The sequence below is a fragment of the Panthera tigris genome, chromosome F3 (genome assembly GCF_018350195.1).
Source record: "Panthera tigris isolate Pti1 chromosome F3, P.tigris_Pti1_mat1.1, whole genome shotgun sequence".
In the NCBI taxonomy this organism is placed as follows: Eukaryota; Metazoa; Chordata; class Mammalia; order Carnivora; family Felidae; genus Panthera; species Panthera tigris.
Window position 1 is genome coordinate 55,676,194 of NC_056678.1, and position 22,614 is coordinate 55,698,807.

General features: G+C 42.6%; 1 protein-coding gene across 1 annotated transcript; it reads left to right on the plus strand.

Annotated features, from left to right (window-relative positions):
• Positions 1–9,721: 9,721 nt before the first annotated feature.
• LOC102952472 (ribosome biogenesis protein NSA2 homolog) lies at positions 9,722–10,572 on the plus strand. The gene has a single exon (XM_042976363.1). It carries the CDS (start codon positions 9,811–9,813, stop codon positions 10,570–10,572), a length of 762 nt encoding a protein of 253 aa, XP_042832297.1. The 5' UTR covers positions 9,722–9,810.
• The last annotated feature ends 12,042 nt before the right edge of the window (positions 10,573–22,614 follow it).

Here is a 22,614-nt window from a genome sequence, read left to right on the forward strand (position 1 = left end):
TTCTGCTCTGTGCTGACAGTACGGAGCCTGCTTGGGATTTTCTCTCCCTCTCTCTCTCTGCCTCTCTCCCTCCCTACCTCCTCCTCCTTCTTCTTCTTCTCTCTCTCTCTCTCTCTCTCTCTCTCTTTCAAAGTAAGTAAATAAACTTTAAAAAAAAAAAAAAGTCCCAGAAGATAATCTTGTCTGTTTTTACTGGATCACTAATATTAGCTTGCTTTCTTTCTGGTCAATTGTATCTCTGTTAAATATTTCCTAAAAGGCGGCTTCACTGTTTAACAACATAGGTATATCTTTATTTGTCATTGAATCAGGAACTTAGAAGTCACACCAGATGTGACTCTCTGTACCTGCCCTTGCCCTTGCACAGGCAGATCAACATACACATTGGGGATCCATACACAGGACAGCAGCAAAATAGGGTTTGTTCTTATGGGCCGAACCACGTCCTCCCAAAAGATGCTGAAGTCTTAACCCTCAGTACCTGTGAATGTGACCTTATTCGGAAATAGGGTCATTGCACATGTTGTCAAGTTATGATGAAGTCATTAGGGTGAGCCCTAATCCCATATGACCGGCAGCCTTATATGTAAGGGAAATCTGAACACAGGGATAAATATACCACGCGAGGATGAAGGCAGAGATCAGGATGATGCTTCAGCGAGCCAAGGAGCTCCAAAGACTTCCAGCAAAACACCGGAAGCTAAGAGAGGTGCAAGGAACAGATTCTCCTTTCCAGCCCTCAGAAGGGACCAAGCCTGCTGACACCTTGACCTCGACCTTCTGGCTCCCAGAACAATGTGACAATAAATGTCTGTTGTTGCAACCACTCGGTTTGTGGGTACTTTCCTATAGCAGCCATTGGGAACGAATATACTTGTCTTACGCTAAGATTTATAGACAGTGGCCTTTAGTTAAATGGCTTCTGTCTGTACTTAAAATTAAAAGGAAAATCATTTTTGTTATGTTTGCTTTTTCTTTAGCCCGCAGATACAAAAGTCTGAGTCATTATACGTGAATTTTATAAAGGAAATATAGTAATTTTAAAGGAGTTAAGATGAAGTCATTTTTGACATATCTTTTTTTTTAAGTTTATTTTTGAGCGAGACAGAGACAGCATGAGTGGAGGAGGTGCAGAGAGAGAGAGAGAGAGAGAGAGAGAGAGAGAGAAAGAGAGAGAGAATCCCAAGAAGGCTCTATGCTGTTGGCATGGAATCCACTGGGGCTTGAACTCATGAAACCGTGAGATTATGACCTGAGCCGAAACCAAGAGTCAGACGCTTAAGCAGCTAAGCCACCCAGGCCCCCCTGACACACCTTTTGAGTACCATGGAAATAGACTGTATGTGATAGTATATGACAGAAGATGTTATTAAAGATGCTACCAAGTTATAATCATTTATTACGGAGGTGAATAGAGAGAAAATACAAATAAGATTACGTGGGAAGAAAGGAGTTGGTCAGGGCCTAGATATGACCATGATCTACCCCGTGTTGTTCTGGATATCAAAGACATTGATTGAAGGTGAGAAATGGATGCATTCGGCTCGGACACTGTGTAGACAGCTTCCTGGGTGGCACTAGGACTTCTGGGAAGATGCGGGGGGCAGGGAGCTTGGGGGCTCTACCCTCCACTCTGCGTCAGCAACATGGCTCCTATTTTATTGTTTTCATATATTGGGGTCCTGCTTAAGGGTTCATTTGAAAGCAGGGCTAGGCTGCTTTCTCAAAAATTGCAGTTACTGCTTTAGCATTGTTTCCTGTTATGACATTTCAAACCCTACCCTACAGAGACGTCGGTAATAGGTAGGTAAGTAGATAGATAAACCCCAAGTTAATTAAAATATAGTTTTCTGAGATCACACAATTTCGCTGTATCCCTTAAAATCACTGGATAAAACTCTGAATGTCTCTGAATCCACACTTAGGAATTAATGCTTCTTCTAATCATAACTTGTTTTACTAAGTTCAAACGTTTTGAAAGAATTAAGGTAGTTTGCTGGCATATTAATTTTCTGATTTGAAAAATTCAAGGACCTCCTGGCTTTGAGAACCCTCTGTTCAGTTTGCTGATTCTTTTCTTAAAAATGCCTTCTCATAAGTAATTGTCCTCCTTTCAAGTTTGAAATAATATTTATATCTTCTAAAACCAAGCCAGTTTTCTGACGTATGATGTCAGATGCTTCCTGGCTGGTACTCTTCACTTAAGCTCTAGGACTACAAAATAAACACTCATTAAAACCAGGACCTCTCGCGCTCTGATTGCTACCGGAATAGATCTAGGTCTCGGCCACTTTTGGTTGTAGCGGACCGCTGTGCTCTGTCCACCCGCACTCTGTCAAGTTGTGTAGATGCAGCTAGATACCGTTCAACTTCGCTATGCATCCGACCCTGCTTCAGACCCACCACTCTCAGGAACCTACCCTCCTTTCTCACTACTTCAAACCGTGGCCATTTAGCCTCAGCGAGGTAACCCTCAACTATTCCTTCTTCCCACTCTTTGCAACTCCCAGCTGTGTGTATCCACTCAGGCTGTGCCTTTGTCCAAACACAAAGACCTACAACTATCACATTTTAAAACATCAGCGCAAAACTCCTTAAAGTGAAACCAAGCTTTTCTGTCTCTCCTTCTCTTCTCTAAAGAAGTCACATGCTGGACGGGGTCCTTGATGGCACAAGAAGATGCCTGCGTGTCTGACTTACCCCTCTCTGCGCCCCCCTTTCCCCTGGTTAGAACGCCCTCGGTCCTCAACCGTGCACCTGAAATGTTTCCTGTGGTTGTTTCTTGCAGTTCCACGTAGATCTATCTTCTTTCCCCAATGAGATTATAAACTATCTGAGGGCGTGCAACAAGTCCTTTCCTTAATTTGGGTTCCTCATAGAGCTAATAGTGCTCAGCATGCTTGATTAATACCTAATAGGAAACACTGGATTAAATTAACGGAATTCTAAAGCTTTCACAGACACAGAATACTTGCCTGTCGTTTTTCTGCTTTCAAAAGTGGGAGTGAGGGTGAAGTCAATTTCAGGGGCTATTCTTGACAGGATAATCAAGATGACATTGATAACAATATCAGGAATGTGTGCTCTCTGATTTCTAAGGCAGGCCACTCCTTCAGAGTTGTGGCTAGTAATAAATCATTCACCTCTGACACAAGCCATTTAGCAGCAGAGTTTTAGCTTACAAACGAGGAAGATCCTGAAGGTTGGAAATAGGGTCTCTACGGTAAACCTTGTCTGATCCTGCGCACCTAGTAGGTACTTAATAAATGCCTGTTAAAAATGAAAGGACGAATATAAGCCTAGAGCCATCACCGGTGACAATTGCATTCAGCAAGTGCCATTTATTTCAGTAAGTCAAAGATTTTTATTTTTTTCAATATTTTTGTTCTCTTAAATAAAGAGGTTAATAGGTAATTAAATTGCCTTCCAACAGCTCTCTGAAATATGACTCTGAAATCTTCAGTGATTTTCTTTCATATCCTGATCTGAATATATTTGTTCCTTTTAGAGAGAGAAATTAAAATACAACCACTGGAACACAAAACACAGAGCAGTCTCTTTTCGGAATGTTCCTCCGTGGCTGCCGAGAGGAGCTCTGACTGCCATTTACACGGTTCTCTGAAATAGCCGGGACTTCACTGTTCCCTTTGCCGACAAATTGGTGATAAAGCGACATCTCTCTACTCAACACCCGAAAGATATCTCTATGGTGCACAGTGTTGAATTCATGCGTTCGGTGTATTTGGGTCCGGGGTGTCCATTGCCTCAATCCAAACAAATGGACCGTCAGTTTCTCGCAGTCTCTTGAAAGTCCTCTACCTAATGCCCTGTGCTTCCTCGTCGCCAACTTTGTCTTTCCTTGTTATCTTCCAATTTGGAAAAGAGAATTCTCCATATTTGGAGAGCAGCTGCTGCCCATGTCTTATTCATCGCATGCCACCTTTCCGTTTCTCTAGCAGCCTGACTGCAAATTTCAGTGATCACATAGGTAATGGGGCATTTGGGATTTCTGGAATAAGACTAGCTGTGTCCCCATAACACTTACCCCTGGATCTTCTCAGCATTCAGATATTATATTCAGTTTGCTCGTATCCATATGGTTTCAGCTGGAGATCCTTCCCGTATTTCATGTGTTCACCCTGACCTTGCCTGGGAGATTTCCCCCTGGCCTCAAAGGCAGAGAGAATGCATTCTTTTTCCCAGCGAACCCCTAAAGAAGCTGACACTGCTTCTGCGCACATTAGGGCAGGAGTAAAAAAAAACCAGTTGAGTGTCTAATATCTCATGTTTGCCATAGTCAGCCCAGGAAAGCAGCCGCTTCTCTCTCTCTCTCCCCCCGCCCCTCTCTCTCTCTCTGACACACGCACACACACACGCACACACACACGCACAGTAACTTAAGTAACTTTACAAGTTCTTTGAATCAGACACTCTTTCACTTATTTCCCTGATACTCACAGCAAGGTTTTCTATACTTACGCAGGCCAGTATTTTCTTCTGGAGAAAAAAAAAAAAGACAGCGGTCCCGCTCCTTAATACGGGGGAGCCAAGAAAACACACCTGTAGTGGAGAATGAATATTCTAATGTTTCCGAACCTTTTGGTGAAGGTGAAGGGGGCTTGTTGAAAACATTGCTGTGAGCAGATGGACCCCTGAAACCATCTGCTATGAAGCAACTAAATGTTCAATGATGCATTACGGAATTATTCAGCTCTCAAAGAGCCTGAAAGTAGTTAGTAATGATGGCATCTGTACCGAGAGCGAACAACCTACTTATATATGATCTATTACTTCATAAACTGTTTGGAGACCCTCACTTCTTAAAGAAGCAGCGGCCTTCCGATTGCAGGTGTAAATTGTTACTTAAAAATTCCTAAATTACAGTATCAAAATTAGCATTTATTTTCCTCCTTTGCGTTAAATACACTTGGTGTGGAACCCCATTGTTTTCTCATTCCTCAACAAAAGTGTAGGTGACTGAGTCTATTTGATATCACTGAAACCAAAAGGAAAGAAAGTGTATTTTCATTTCTCCGAACGATATCCCCTGGATATTTTAACATCTACATCAGTGTGTCTTCATTTTCAAAATAAAGTGTTTTTGTTATAAAAACGGCATGTGCCCCTCATAAAAATGAGATAAATAAAAATTTAAAAAAAGAAAAGAAATTACTCCCAAAGACAGTAGCACCATTGATGGTTTTTAGTGTATTTTCTTCAGGTCTTTTCCCCTACTAAGTTTAAAAACAAACAACCAAATTTAGTTCTATAATTCCTACAAAGTATGTTGTATTTCAGAAACTTGGTTTTAAGATGTACAACTTGATGACATATCCCCTTTATTCATGGTCTTCCAGAAATACATATTCAAACTGATATGTCCATATGATGGAAAACCATTCAGCAATGAGACAGAACTAACAATTAATATAAACAACAGCATGGGCCAAACTCAAATGCATTATGCTAAGAAAAAGAAGCCAGATCTGAAACGCTATGTGCAGTATGGTTGCACTTGTACAACATTCTGGAATAGAGATGGGATCAGTGGTTGCCAAGCATTAAAGATGGGACAATATTTGACTAGAAGGAGATAGCATGAGGGTTTTTTAAAATATTTTTTAATGTTTTTATTTATTTTTTTGAGAGAAAGAGAGACAGAGCATGAGCAGGGAGGGGCAGAGAGAGAGGGAGACACAGAATCTGAAGCAGGCTGCAGGCTCTGAGCTGTTAGCACAGAGCCCGATGTGGGGCTGGAACCCATGAACCAGGGGATCATAGCCTGAGCAGAAGTCAGATGCTTAACTCGCCGAGCTGCCCAGGCACCCCTCTTTTCTTTTTTGAAGGATAACGTAATTGTTTGAGGTGGGGGATACATCAATGTATGCATTTACCGAGTGCATAAAACTGCACATCAGAAAGACTAAAGTTTACTTTACGTACATTGAAATGTAAACTAAATATAGTCCAAAGGGTATAGACCATAGAAATTATCAGGTGTCGGCTTTACCCCTTGCTTAAGGAATTTTATTTATTCATTTAATAATTATTTATTGAGTGCTCCTCTATTCCAGGCACTGGTAAGTCCTAGGGATAGAGCAGCGAAGAGACAAAACACCTGTATTCAGGGAGCTTACATTCTAGTGGTGGAAGACAGCAAAATAAACAGTTAAGTTCTATTAGATCACGGTAAGTGCTATAGAGAGAACTAAAGCAGAGAAGAGGAGTGGGGAGGAGGGCATATTTAAGAAGGTAACATTTAAGCACCATCTTGAAGAAGATGAGGGGGTGAGTCCTGTGCTCTCTGGGGGGAGACTAATAAAAGTTCCTGAACTCTGGAGGGAGAAATGAGCTCGGTGCAATCCAAGAACAAGAGTAGATATGGCCAGCGTGGGGACTGGAAGGGAAAACAGAGGGAAATGAGGTCAGGGGCATAACGGAGGTGGGTCTGTGAGCATCTTACACAGACGTGGGCACTTGGCTTGACTCTGTGTGAGAAGGAGTGCTGTTGGAGGCTTTCAAGCAGAGGGGCAGCGTGAACTTACTGCACTTAACAGGAGTCAGTCTGACTGCTGTGTGAAAAGAGAGGGTATGGTTTGGGTCGTGGAGAATCAAAGAGGGAAACCAATCAAGAGCAAGTGCAATCCACAAAGAGGCAAGGGTGGTTTGGACCAGAGTGGTGTGGGCAGAGCTGGTGAAGGGTGGCTGGATCCTAGAGACACTGGGATGAAAGCTAACAGGATTTCATCACAGAACAGCCGTAAAGTGTGAGAGAAAGAGAAGTCGAGGATGACTCGAGGGTTTGGGGGCTGATTCATTGGGAAGATGGGTTTCTGTCAACTGTAATGGAAAAGACCAAAGAAAGAACAGGTTTGGAAGAGAAAATCACGGGTTCAAAATATGAGCTGGTTTTTAAATGTGTTACCTTTGAAATGTGGATTTCCGAGCGGAGACATCTGGTAGCTGGCTTGGTATATGAGTTTGGAGTTCAAAGAGGCATCCAAGGAGGAGATATAAATTTGGGTGTCGGCAGTATATAGAGGGTATTTAAAGTCATGGGATCCATTCAGATAATTTCCCCATAGGCGTATCCAAATGCTTGCACTCCTACAAAACAGAAAACAATTCCAAGCTTCTATGTACTACACCCTTCCCACCCCCTAGGAATCTCAACAAGAAGTGTGAAGAGAGCTTTTTGAAACATTTAGACAAAATGAGAAATCAGCCTTGAAATAATAGCAGTGGAAGCTTCTCCGTCTCCTTTCATATCCTGCTCCCTGAGAATTTCTCTGTGTGATAATCCTTGCTATACATATACCATGGATCAAGGTATTCACACAGCAATGGCTTTTTGTGACGTCACTTAGAAATCTGCTGTGTCTATGTGCCACGTATATATTTGGAAGGGATTTTTTATTTCAGACAATTTTTTTAATGTTTATTTATTTTTGAGACAGAGAGACAGAGAGAGAGACAGAGAGTGAGCCGGGGAGGGGCAGACAGAGAGGGAGACACAGAATCCAAAACAGACTCCAGGCTCAGCACAGAGCCCGATGCGGGGCTTGAACTCATGGACCGCGAGATCATGACCTGAGCCAAAGTCGGACGCGCAACTGACGGAGCCACCCAAGTGCCCCTATTTCAGATAATTTTTAATTAAAATAATTTGGGGGGTGGTGCCTGGGTGGCTCTGTCAGTTAAGCATCTGACTTTTGATGTTGGCTCAGGTCATGATCTCACAGTTCATGCGATCGAGCCCCGTGTTGGTCTGTCAGCATGGAGTCTGCTGGGGATTCTTTCCCTCTCTCTCTGCCCCTCCTCCACTTGTGTGCATGTGTGTGCATGCTCTCTCTCTCTCGAAATAAATAAATAAACTTAAAAAATCATATTCATTATATTCATTTGATTATATATAGAATTATTTAGAAGTAAAACTACACAGAGAGCTTGAAACATGCACAGAAACAAAATTCACAGTGTGCAACTCTGTATTAAGATACATTTACACAGGGACACCTGGGTGGCTCATTAAGTTAAGTGGCTGACTCTTGATTTCGGCTCAGGCCGTGATCTCACAGTTTCCCGAGTCTGAGCCCCGTGTTGGGCTCTTCATGCTGGTGTGTGGACCCTGCTTGAGATTCTCTGTCTCCCTCTCTCTCTGCTCCTCCCCCGCTCACACCCTGTCTCTCTCTCTCCCCCCCAAAAAAATAATAATAATAATAAAAATTAAAAAATACACTTACACAAATAATATATGTAAAAGAGAAAAATTACCTTTTACTTCTCAATCAGTAGTTAACAAGACCCTTTCCTATTTCATTCATTATTATAAATTAGATGTTTATAAAAGCTAGTTCTAAAAACTCATTAGTTTTATTTATATTATTGCAAACTAATGTTCTGAATAAAATGTTAATTTCTATCATCAAAAAACATGGGAAGAGGCAATCCAAGATGGTGGCAATGGAGACGCTGAACTTACCTCCTCCCACAGACACACCAAATCCACAGCTATGTATAGAATAATTCCCGGTGGGGGGGAAAAATTAAAAAGAACAACTCTCTCCACAACAAGGGATAAACATGTCATGGCTAGATGGTAGCAGAAGCAGAGTCTCACCAAACCCCGCCACCCTATCCGCATATAATAGGGAGAGATCTCACAAATCCAGAACCTCTCCCAAAGAAGCGAGTTGTGCCATTGAGCGACTCAACCCTTAGGACCTGCACCAGAGAGATGAGGCCCCCAAAATGCCAAGCTTTGGAAACCAATGGGGCTTGTGTCCAGGGGACCTGGGGGCTGTGAGGACCTGAGATACTCATTTTGAGGGGATGGCATGTGGATTCACTTGCCCCAGGAACCAGTACAAAGGCAGCAGCTTAAGAAGTGATTATATGTGAAGGAAATTCATTTGCTAATTTTAAAGCATCTGTTGGGGGGGCTGGTGTTGACCAGTTGGGACTTTCTCGGGAGATAGAGGCTCTGGCGAGAGCCATTTTTGCACTCTCCCTCTACCTTGCTAGCAGAGACAGCCACGATGGGGACACAGCCTCGCCAAAGCTGGTGGGTGAGTAGCGTCCATCCGGGGGCTCCCTTGATTGCCTGGCCTTGGTTATCAGAGGGGCTTGTGGCTGTAGACCTCAAGAGACCATACCAATCAGAAAGTTGGTCTGGCAGAGAAAGACAAATAGCATATGATTTCACCTGTGTATGGAATCTAAAAAGCGAAACAAACGAACAAACAAACAAAAGCCAGACTCTCAGTACAGAGAACAAACCGGTGGTCGCCAGAGGGGAGGCGGGAAGGGATGGGTGAAATAGGTGAAGGGGATTAAGAGGTACAAACTTCCACTTAAAAAATAAGTAAGTTGCAGAGATGAAAAGTATAGCATAGGGAGTATAGTCAATAATATTGCAATAACGTTGTATGGTGACAGATGGTGACTACATATATTGTGATGAGCATTGAGTAATGTACAGAATTGTCAAATCACCTTTATATACCTAAGACTAGTATGACATTGTATGTCACTTATACTTTAACATTTTTTTAAAGTCCAAGGCAGACCAGTGGATTTTAATATAACAAACTACAAAAAGTTCATGTTTCAATTAACCTTTAAGAAACGTCTATTTATTGGGGCACCTCGGTGGCTCAGTTGGTTAAGCATCTGACTCTTTAAAAAAAATTTTTTTTTTGCTTTTTCCTATCGGGGTGCGTGGAGTGAACTCGCGGGTCTGTGAGACCCGAAAATTGAGAGCTTCTTTGCACCCTGGCACCTGCACCCGGCGGCTCTGTGGCTGTCACCATGCCACAAAACGAATATATTGAGTTACACCGGAAACGCTATGGCTATCGTTTGGATTACCATGAGAAAAAGAGAAAGAAGGAAGGTCGAGAGGCTCATGAACGTTCAAAGAAGGCAAAAAAGATGATTGGTCTGAAAGCTAAGCTCTACCATAAACGGCGCCATGCTGAGAAAATACAAATGAAAAAGACTATCAAGATGCATGAAAAGAGAAACACCAAGCAAAAGAATGATGAAAAGACTCCACAAGGAGCAGTACCTGTGTATCTGCTGGACAGGGAGGGACAGTCCCGAGCTAAAGTACTTTCCAATATGATAAAACAAAAACGAAAAGAGAAGGCAGGAAAATGGGAAGTCCCTTTGCCCAAAGTTCGTGCCCAGGGAGAAACAGAAGTATTAAAAGTTATTCGAACAGGAAAGAGAAAGAAGAAAGCACGAAAGAGGATGGTTACAAAAGTCTGCTTTGTTGGAGACGGCTTTACTCGAAAACCACCTAAATATGAAAGATTCATTAGGCCAATGGGCTTACGTTTCAAAAAGGCCCATGTAACGCATCCTGAATTGAAAGCCACCTTTTGCCTGCCAATACTTGGTGTAAAAAAGAATCCCTCATCCCCACTATATACGTCTTTGGGTGTTATTACCAAAGGTACTGTCATTGAAGTGAACGTGAGTGAGTTGGGCCTTGTGACACAAGGAGGCAAGGTTATTTGGGGAAATATGCCCAGGTTACCAACAATCCTGAAAACGATGGATGCATAAATACAGTCTTGCTGGTTTGACAGCACTTTCAGACAAGTAACTCTTGACAATTCCTGAAGACTACTCACCAGTTGAGAAGACACCATTTCTGTGGTGGTTCTCCAAATACTGCCCAACAGCCTTACATATCTGCAGCCATCAAGAGAACTATTTATTCTATTGTAAGAAACATTAAAATAGGCTTATTTACATAAGAGACTGTTAAAAACTGAGAACAAACTGAGGGTTGATGGGGGGTGGGAGGGAGGGGAGGGTGGAGGATGGGTATTGAGGAGGGCACCTTTTGGGATGAGCACTGGGTGTTGTATGGAAACCAATTTGACAATAAATTTCATATATTGGAAAAAAAATTAAAAAAAATAGGCTTATTTACAAAAAAATTTTTTTAAATGTTTATTTATTATTGGGAGACAGAGAGAGACAGAGCATGAGCATGGGAGGGGCAGAGAGAGGAGGAGACACGGAATCCAAGTGGTCAGCACAGAGCCCTACGCGGGGCTCAAATTCACAAACCGTGAGATCATGAAGTTGGACGCTCAACCGACTGAGCCACCCAGGCGCCCCTTCAGCATCTGACTCTTTTTCTTTTTTTTTAAATGTTTATTTCTTTTTGACAGAGAGAGAGAGAGAGAGAGAGAGAGAGACAGAGCATGAGTGGGGGAGGGGCAGAGAGAGAGGGAGACACAGAATCCGAAGCAGGCTCTAGGCTCTGAGCCACCCAGGCGCCCCAAGCATCTGACTCTTGATCTTAGCTCAGGTCGTGATCTCAGGGTTCCTGAATTCAAGTCCAATGGTGGGCTCTATGCTGACAGTACGGAGCCCGCTTCGGATTCTTTCTCTCTCCCTCTCTCTCTGCCTCTCCCTGCTTGCACTCTCACTCTCTTTCTCTCTCTCTCAAAATAAATAAACTTAAAAAAATAAACTTCTAATTATTGAGTTTCAGCGTACCATCCAAGAAAGAAAGAAGGAAAGAAAGAAAAAGGAAAGGAAAGGAAAGGAGGAAGAAAGAATGAAAGAAGGAAGGAAGGAAGGAAGGGAGGAAGGAAGTTTAAGCCGCCTACACACCCAGCACACTGCACAGGTAATAGACAGAAGGACACCCCCGTCTGCCTATGAAAAAGGCCCGTCTGCCTGTCCTGGAGCTTCTGCCTGAAGCTGAGCTTCCCCACACATGCAGGGGCTACAGGGCTGCATTCAGGGAACATAGGCAAGGAGACACCTTTGAACCCCACTTGGCCTCACCACAGCTTGCTGATAACCTCCCAAAAGGAGCTTACACACTGGTCTGGGGCCCTTGGTTTTTGCCACTGGACACCTCCACGTCTCCTGGGAATGAACAGGGTCTACAATTGTGGTCCCACGGGAAGATACATATTTGCATACCTTGAACGTCGCTGCCTGATGATCTTGCTTCCGATCAGCCTGCCAGCAGGTGCTATCAAGATCACTGCCTTTGGAACACTGGCCAGCACACCGTCAACAACTTGGGCCTTTCAAGAATACGTCAGAAACTCATAGACGCGAACAACAGACTGGTGGTTCTCAGAGGGGTGGGGGGGTTGACCTTGTGGGTGAAATGGGTGAAGGAGGTCGATACCCACTAGACTGTGGTGATCCCCTGTAGCATATACAAATATTGAATTATCATACAGTATACCTGAAGCTAATAACATGTTACACACAAATTTTACCTCAATTAAAAAAGTAAAGAAAAAAAAACATGGGAAGTCTTTTTATTGAATTAATGATTTTTATTTCTGCTTCTCCTGAGCTTACCAAGTTAAAATGACACTTTTTTTTTACATAATTTGAAAATACTATCTTTTACTGAGATATATCTGAGAAAACTTTCTCTGATACAAGATCATCTGAATTTTTTTTTAATTTTTTTAATGTTTATTTATTTTTGAGAGAGAGAGAGAGAGAGCCGGAGTAGAGCTCTGACAGAGCCGAAATCAGACACTTAACCCACTGAGCCATCCAGGCGCCCCAGATCATCTGAATTTAAACACTAAAGATTTTTAGGGTACCTGGGTGGGTCAGCTGGTTGAGTGCTGATTCTTGATTTCCACTCAGGTCATGATCTCACGGTTCGTGGGTTCAAGCCCCACATCAGGCTTTGTGCTGTCAGCCTGGAGCCTGCTTGTGATTCTCTCTCTCCCTCTTGCTGCCCGTCCCCAACTTGTGCTCTGTCTCTTTCTCAAAAATAAATAAGCATTAAAAAAAAACACACTAAAGATTTGTCCCAGTTGGGGCAAATAGTTCTCTATCAATTAACCAGTCAAATATTTATCAGGCAACCTTTGACAATTTTGACACTCAGTTGCCCTGCATTATGCTTCTTGCTTTTAGAAATTGTTGTGACCAAACACAATACCTTACCGAACACAGTACCAAATACAGTATATTTCTCAGACAGTGCAGAACTGATCCTTAATTTTGATTTTATTAGTTTGATTGACACATTTGATAAAAGTGTTTTAATAGAACAAAACATTCTTCTGTGTACGAATATCTCAGAACTTTTATGTATTAATCCCTCCTCATTTTACTAGAAATAGCTTATAAAACTCAATTCTTTAATTCAAACTACAAATTTGAATATAATGAAATTGTAACATAATGAAACTGTAAGGCAACAGAAGAGTTAAAAAGTACTAAAAATTAGAGGCACCTGGGTCACTCAGTCAGTGAAGAGTCCAACTTGGCTCAGATCATGATCTCACAGTTCATGGGTTCAAGCCCCCCCCCCCCCCCCACCTTGGTCTCTGGGCTGACAGCTCAGAGCCTGGAGCCTGCTTTGGATTCTGTGTCTCCTTCTCTCTCTGCCCCTCCCCCACTTGTGCTCTGTCTCTATCTCTCAAAAATAAATAAAAATGTTTAAAATTTAAAAAAAAGTACTAAAAAACACCACTAGCCTTCTCTTGCTGCCCTCTTAATAAAGCCAAGAAAATATTTTTTAAATGGTATAAGCATCCTCCCTCACCCCCCCCCCCCCCCCCAATTCATGTGGCTGGTCTCTGTTTTATGTTATGCTTTTGTTTTGTGTTGCATTGTTTCGAAAACAGAGCTCCTGAAATACAGAGGATAAACCTGAGGGGAAATCCATGCACAAAGCCTCGAATGGGTTCCCCAAAGCCACAGAGGGGAACCACACCTCTGCCCACCTACCCACCGGAGGCTCCACCAGCCTCAGCTTTACCTGTCAATCCATCACTAGTCAATCCGAGAGAAAGTCACAGTCAGCAGCTTAATGACAGCCAGATGGCACCTGCCTTTCATGAACCGTGTTCCGAAGGCAGAGGCGGCCTGGGAGTAGGCTCCAGGTTCTCTCCCCAGGTAATAATGAGACGCTTTTGTATTCAGACTAAGCTGCAATGGCTCACACCTCTGACGGGACCCCCCTTGCCCACGCCCTCCGTGAAGAGAGTGAGATTCTTGGCTTCCTTGGATTTGACACAAACAAAGTGGCCTCTGATCATTAAAACAAGTGACCTCACTTCCTTCTTTCCAATCTGATTTCAGAAATGTTAGTGTGTTCATTGACCCTGCAAAAGAGGTAGGCAAGCGAAGGGTGAATAGCCAGCCTGCATTTCCAACAGCTAAGCAGCAGTGCCGACATTCAAGTACGGAGCGATGTGCTCTTTTGCACGCAGGTTTACCGGAGCCTTCAACCTTGACCTGAAGAGAACACCTTTTCTGGAAGTGACAGGTAATTTAGCCTTCTTGCTAAGTTCTGGGGCTCTCTGGTGGTGAATTATGTATGGTGCTTCTATGATACAGACACCTGTCCACTGAGAACCAAACCAAAGCTGATAGATTCCTCTTAAAGACCTTAGATTAGATATAAACTACCTTTTTCCCCCTAGAAAAGTCGTCATGATGCCAATCACTCTCCTTTCCTGTCCTCCTATGATTTCAGGGATCTGCACGAGGCCTAAAACAAACCGAGCAACGTTTGCTTTTATGAAATGATTCTTTGTGTAGTGCTTGGCTTTCGTTCTTTCTTTCTTTTTTTTTTTTTTCACTTTTTTCCGAAACAGTCCAAAACCCTTTTATGTTTGAGCCATAAACGTGTGGATTATGAGTTACCAATGTGTGTCTTCCCACCTTCAGGCCGGGTCTTAAAGTAATTCATTAAACCATATAAACTAAGTGCATGTTACTATTTAAATCAGAGTTCCCAGCCAGGCTGCCAGTGAGTTCAAAGACAGCTTTTGGACTAAAAGCAGGGAAAATCACATCACACTATACTGCCGGTATATGTTATAATTCGAGACAGGTAAATCGAGTGTTTTGGATCTGGAAAATAGGAAACAGCTAATGTCAGTAGCACAGCCAAAATCCTGGAGGGTGTAAACAGGGGCTAGTTAAATAGACATTGACGAAGTGGTTTAAATCTTTCATTTATGAAATGGTTTAAAGCTCGTTGTGGGTGGTAGGGGGGAGTGAAGGGAGTGAATGAGCATCGTTTTGGAAGAGACAGCTTCATATTCTCCAGATATGGCTCTCCAAAATAAACTTCGTGTTTACTTCTTGCTACAATGGTCCCTGGCCAAACAGATTCTGGCCAGGACTTCATCTGGAATCCATGGAACCATCTCAAGGACAACTGGAGTGGGTCAGGAAATTTGGTGCCCTGGGGAATGTTATTTTTGTTGCTCATATTTTAAAAAAATGTTTTTAATGGTTTTATTTATTTTTGAGAGAAAGAGACAGAGAGACAGAGAGACAGAGACAGAGTACCAGCAGGGGAAGGGCAGAGAGAGAGGGAGACACAGGATCCGAAGCAGGCTCCAGGCTCTGAGCTGTCAGCACAGAGCCTGACGCAGGGCTCGAACTTTTGAACCGCGAGATCATGACCTGAGCCGAAGTCGGACGCTTAACTGACTGAGCCATGCAGGCGCCCCGATTTGTTGTTCATGTTAATAGTGCTGGTGGCAAAATACCCAAGAGAGCACCTCCACACCGGAGCAAATCTCTCTCTGAAACATGATTTGAGGCTGGAAATTTGCTTGGAGCTCTTTCCATGAAATGGTCAGCCCAGCACTAACCTTCACTCTTGTTTGTTTTGTTTGTTTTTTCTTCCCCCTGGAACTGTAGAGAAGCCCTCACTTCTCTGTAGCAATGGTGGCTTTCCCACTTTTGGCCCCGGATAGTCCGGGAAGGAAAAGATAGTCACCTTATGACTCAAGGGCAGGCAGGTCCATATCCATTAAAGATGGGATGTAAATGGGGGGAAATCTCCTGAGATGAACCCCTCCCACTGCCACTGTTCTCCAGAGAGCAGACAGAGAATCTCATTAGGAATCTAATACAATAAAGACATGTAGATCTGAAGGGTGGGGGTGGAGTGCAAATCAAATTAGCTTCATTACTTTATTCTGCACCTCACAGCGCTTCTGCCACTGGACAATTGCATTAGATCAGTGAGGAGATCAAAAGGCAAAAAACTCCCTGGAAATTCATTGTCTGAAGCAAGACTAAGGGAGGAGGCAAACTGGGGGAAGGAGGCAGGAGTAAATTGTGTTGACCCAAGACATGAATTTAGTACATCTCCCCACATTCATGCTGGACCCTTTTCTTTGCTTTTCCAATGCCCAGGTCAATGTCTTGTTTTACGTTGGCTGTGGGAGATTGAGCACAGAAGCCTGACTTGAGAAGCTGGGAAAGAAATTCACTTCGAACTGGGCTATGGAGCCATTTGAGCTTTGAGGGTTTTGCCTTCCCACTATTTAAATGTCAGAAGGTCCTTAGAATTATTTAAGTAAATACACAAAACTGCTGCTGAGATGTCTCTAGACTTCTTGCCACTAACTGAAAAACAGAGGGAGAAATGTTCGAGAAGGAAATGTAAACATATTGGGTCAAAAAATAGGCGGCGTGTGTACCTTTACAAGAGAGAAACTACAGCCAGATGCATCGCTGTTATCGAGAACGTAACACTGGATAAGTATGATCGCCAAATAAGCTTCACCATAATTCAATCAGGGTGCATTTCAAGTCAACATTTACTCAGCGAATGGTTAGCTGAGGTACTAAGAGCTGGAGGTGGCCAGAAGTGAATGATGTGTACCAGAAAGTAAGGAAATGCTCAGAACAACAACAAAATGGTGGCTGTATCAAGGGGGTACAGGAGCCAACTGAGAGAGATCCCAATAGTCAAAGCTGGAACAAGATGAGTAACAAAACAAAGGTGGCATTGAAACCCAAAGTATAAAAGAAATATCTCGGGGCACCTGGGCGGCTCAGTCGGTTGGGCATCTGACACAATCAGATCATGATCTCATGGTTCCTGGGCTCGAGCCCCGCGTCGGGCTCTGTGCCGACAGCTCGGAGCCCGGAGCCTGCTTCGGATTCTGTGTCTCCCTCTCTCTCCGCCCCTCCCCTGCTCATGCTCTGTCTCGCTCTCTGAAAAGTAAACATTAAAATTAATTAATCAATTAATTAATTAAATAAATATCTAGATTTCCATAAGTCCATACTGATATTAATTAATAAATGGGAGGGAAGAGACAAATACCCTGTGTGGCAGAATTCCACATAATTTACGCATATACTCCACCCTCAAGGAAGTGGAACAGAAACTCCCCACCCCTTTAGGTAGAGGCTCCATAAAGTGACTTCCAAAGAGGACAGTAAAGGGAAGTGGGATAAAAGACTAATTTCACGATCGAGAAACCTGACAAACACTCCCTGAGCTCGTTGATCTAGGTCAACATTACTAGTGATGTTGACAGTATGTACCCTTGACATGCTGTGATGAAAATGGCACTTTGCCTCTGTGACCACCCTCCAGAAAGCCATAGCCCCAGTCAAATCACGAGAGAAACATCAGACAATTCCAATGGGTGGGCAGCCTATGACACACCCGACCAGTACTCTCCGAGACTGTCAACAAAGGTCAACAAAAACAACGACCGTCTGAGAAACTGTCACAGCCAAGAGGAACCTAAGGGCACGTGGTGATTAAATGAAATGTGGTGTCTGAGGAAGGAATCTAGAAGAGGAAAAAAAAAACACATTAGGTAAAGCTGAGGGAATCTGGGTAAAGTCTGGATTTTAGTTAATAATAATGTATAAACATTGAACCATTATTTGTGACAAACGAGCCATCTAACTGTAAGATATTAATAAGAGGGGGAACTGTGTGGTTGGGCAGATGGGAACTTTCTGCACTATCTTCTCCATTTTTCTATAAATCTAAAACCTCTTCTATAAAATAAGGTCTATTTTAAAAAGTGAAGAACATGGCTCTGCTCTGAGAGAACTTGCAGTCAAGTGGGAAATATGCCAGAGACCTCTATCATATATCAACACCCTACCCCTGCACCCAACTCTGTGAAGATAATTGTAGTTGATCTGATAACCTCTTGGGTCAAAGGCCTTTCTGGAACTCCATACAATGCATTCATCTACAAATCAATAGATGTATATTGACAATCAACTTTGTCCAGCTGTGGAGAGCAAAACAAAAGAGAATAGAACATAACATAACAAAGTTAAAGAAAAATGTAAGACAAAATAGAAATCGCAACATTTGTGTAGTTAATCTCCAAATAACTGGTATAAGCAGAAAATCTAACTAGTTCTTTTTTTTTTTTTTAACATTTATTTATTTTTGAGACAGAGAGAGACACAGCATGAACGGGGGAGGGGCAGAGAGAGAGGGAGACACAGAATCAGAAGCAAGCTCCAGGCTCTGAGCCATCAGCCCAGAGCCCGACGCGGGGCTCGAACTCGCGGACGGTGAGATCGTGACCTGGCTGAAGTCGGACGCTTAACCGACTGCGCCACCCAGGTGCCCCAAATCTAACTAGTTCTAAAGACTGTTCAGGGGTACTGCACCTTGTTAAACCAAGTTTTCACAGAAAAAAATGAACCTGAGCCAGGTCTTGGAAAAGTATAGGATATGAATAGGGTAGGAAATTGGGAACTCAGGAAAAGTACGTCATAGAAGTATGGGAAAGGGATGACTTAAGAAACTATGAATATTATGACTTGAAAAGCGAGGAGGTTCTGTGTGTTAGAATGGGCAGTTCGAGCTGGTGTTCAGGAAAGACTATGGAGGCCACCAAATAGTTTTGATGATTTTATAGGTAATGGGGATTATAAATTGTAGATCCATCAATAAACAGCACAATACCACTAAGAATTCTTTGGTTGGGCCATGCATAAGCCCTATGCTACATAATTTAGGTGATCAAACTTCAGAAATTCTATGTAGTATATATGCCTTGACTTCTAACTAGGAACTCCAGAGTTAGCAAGTTGATATGCAGGGTATCCCTAGAATGTGTAGGACCTGGGACGAATGTTTTTTTGAGACTCCAGTCTATATAAACAAATAGATTAAAAGATTCATGGACTCACGTGAGATATAGTGAAGATTTAGAATAACCAGTAGGATTTAGAATAGTGGGTAGTTGTGGTGACCAGAAAAGAAGAGCTGGTTTCTGGATCACACTGAGCCAGAGGTTTTGAATTAGGTAAACTCCTACTGGATCCTTTTTTTATTCTTAAGCCAGTTTGAGATGGATTTTTTTTAAATTACCTAAAACCACAAAGACCCGAATTGACAAAACCAGACTTAGCTGGAGTTCTCATGCTGAGAAGAAAATAGCAGTAACCAGAAAGTGGATGGGCAGCCTGAAAACTTAGGAGAGGCCCCTGAGGGTCTTTCCATAGCTATTCTGGCATACCTAGAAGGAAACGTGTCGCATTATTCTTGTCCCTGTCCGTTCATCATAGTGCCATCAACCTCCATTGATTAAATTCTTCCTGTGTCATTTCTATCTTTCCTGACCATCCCTAGGTCTCATTGACTGTATCATACTTGGGGATATCATGAAATGTTACCTTTTCCTTCTTTTTTTTAAAAATGTTTTAATGTTTATTTATTTTTGAGAGAGAGAGAGAGAGAGAGAGAGAGAGCATGAGTGAGGGAGGGGCACAGAGAGAGAGAGAGAGAGAGAGAGAACCGGAAGGAGGCTCCAGGGCTCGAGCTGTCTGCACCGAGCTCGATGTGAGCCTCGAACCTACAAACCGTGAGATGGTGACCTGAGCCAAAGTGGGACATTTAACCAACTGAGCCAGCCAGGTGCCCCAAAATGGTACCTTTTCTTTTTCTCGTATTTCCCCAATTTGTTTGTATTCTTTCTCCAAAGAGATTATAATCCTCTTGGTATAAAGGTCTGTGTAGTCAACTTGCAAGGAGGGTCCTCAGTGACCCCTCTCCTATTTACAGCCTCGTAGAATCTCCTCCTCTTGAGTGTGGGTTGGCCTGGTGGCTTGCTTCTAACAAATAGAAAACAGCCGAAGTTTTAGCAGAATGTCACTTGTGTCGCTGGGTTATACAACACTGTGAGTTCTGTCTGGCCGGACTCTTGCTCTACAAAGGGAGAATATCCAAAGTTGTAAAATATAACATAAAAAGAATCACTTAAAAAGTACCAGGTCAAATACGACTGACAAGAATATCTGTTTGACTTTCCTTTCATTATCTTTTAGTCTGCAAGTGAAAAGACCATCCCTATAGCATAAGCCAGTGTCTACCTTTTATCATTCCTTAAGATTGTCTCCTAGGGACGGGCTGAATGAAAAGCCTCTGTCTCTCTCTATCTTCTTTGTTAGTTTGCACCCCCCCCCCATCTCATCCCATCCCTTCCCCCTACCTCCCTCTCCTCCCAAAGCATTTTGTCACTCTCTTCCTGCATTTGCCTGGTTCTTAACTTCTGAACTGAACTTTTGAGAGAGTTTAAAGGGGAGATGAACTGACAAGGAGATTTGCTTGTCTCAAAGCTCGGCTGTGCCTGCCTTTAATTAAAAATGGTATTGATTTTTCTCCGCTCTAATGATAGGCACTAGTCTGCCCTCCCAATGTTAGTCACTGACAGTTTAAGTATGAAACAAAGGGCATTTATTCAGCACTTAATGCAAAATTATGACTGATTAAAAAGTGATTTATCATAAGAACTACATCTGTATAGGCTTTGGGTTTTCTTTCTTTCTTTTTTAAATAATTCTCACTTTCACCAGAGTTTGGAAGGTATAGCTGGATTATTGGAATAACTCTCTCCTTCTCTCCTTCAGTTCTCCTTCCTTCGCTTCAGCATAAAATAAAAAACAAAATTTCCACTGAATTCAGGAGCAAAAAAACATGGGAAAGAAAAAAATTCTAGAAGTCAGACCTATAACGTATCCCAGATGTCAACTGGTAAGTTGCCAAGTTGCTAAGTTGCCTTCAGGCAACAAAACGCTCAGAACTTTTCGAGGACTGCATCCTGACACCTGCCCCTCTCTTGACCTATTGCACAGGGTGTTCAACACTGTAAAATTGACCCAACATCTTAGATGAAAAAACAGTGCTAGAAACTTGAAAGGAAGACATGAAAGCAAGGGAAGGAGGTTATGCCCGCATACTGCAGTCAACCTTCACTAAACCCTTATGAATTCACCTCTTTTCCAGCCATGGGTAGGCCAATATACCCTCCTTCCCAGGAGCAGTGGGTGGTGGTGAATCATTTTTGGTCACAAACACAAGTTCCGGAGCCAAATCCTCAAGGTCCAAATCTCATTTCTCCCACGTATCAGATGTGTGGCTCTGAGCATGTTGTTCAATCTTTCTATGCCTCAGCTGCTCCACCTGCAAAGAGTGAATAGTATCACCAACATGTCAGGTTAACTGGAGTATTCAAAAGTGGGAGTGTTTTTTTAAGGTTTATTTATTTTGAGAAAGAGAGAGAGAGAGAGAAAGAGCACGAGTTGGGTAGGGGCAGAGAGAGAGAGAGGACCCCAAGGCAGGGCTCAACCTCATGAACCATGAGATCATGACCTGAGCCAAAATCAAGAGTTGGATGCTTAACCAACTGAGCCACCCGGGTGTCCCCAAATGCGGGAGTAGTAAACAAAATAATCAGAATGGTGTCTGATGCATAATGAATACCCACCAAAGTATTATTGAATTTCATTAACTATAACACGCCATCTACTACAAGATACGTCTTGATTTCAGAGATGTTAATATATGGAAAAAATCTTAGAATACATGAAATACTATAGGTAGTTACTGCTGATGATACCTGCTTATTTCCAGCTATGCACTCTAACCAAAGAGTGCAGAGATAAATCAAAGAGTGAAAAAGTCAATGTTGCTGACGTTCATAAATATCCATACTAAGATAGAGCTGGTACATTTGTGTTTGCTACCTCATGTCATGTTGTGTCAGGTGGTGAAGAGTAGTACAAACTCACAAATTTTGGTATTAGGAAGGCCTGAGTCCCCACCCCAGCTCTGATCAAGTCACTTCCTGCTACAAGTCTCAGCTGGATGTAAAGATGCCCACAACACAGTGTCTAAATACCAACCCCCTACCAAGCAAACAAGCTTGACACAGGACTAAAACTTAAGGCACATACAAAAATTTTTGGAAAAATTTAAATACATATATATATGTAATTAAGCATCCATATACAGTGCAGGGGAAATAACTTTACTCCACTCTATTATACTTACTTTACTGTTTGGAATTTGTAAACCCTCCTACACAGTGGCACAATGAAAGATGAGAAAGGAAGCACCCACTCTTCCTAGGGTATGGGGCTTCCACAGGTCTTCGCTCAGTCCTGTGTCAGTAGGTGGTGGTCAAGAGTAATAAACAGAAAGAAATAAAGAAAAATATATATATATATATATATTACAGATCTGGTTAGTGCAACAAGCATTAACTATGATGTGCTTTTTAAGGTGACATCTGAACATATACTTGAAAGAGGTAAGGGCAGAAGTTAAGCATACACCTGAGCAAAGGGCATTTCAGGAGAGGATATACATTCAGGGTAGGAGCGTACCTGGCATGTTGGAGAAACAGGAGGAACACCAGTGTAGCTAGAACAGAGTGAGCAAGGAGGACAGAGTAGGGGTTGAAGTCAGAGGGATCATGGAGACCCGGATCATATAAGGCCTTCTAGACCATTGAGGAAGCACTATGGCTTTTACTCTATTTTGAAGAATATGATCAGACATAAATTTTGAAAGAATCA

Bases quoted from the DNA above. Each gene is read 5' to 3' on its own strand.
- LOC102952472 (XM_042976363.1), top strand. From the start codon at position 9,811: ATGCCACAAAACGAATATATTGAGTTACACCGGAAACGCTATGGCTAT.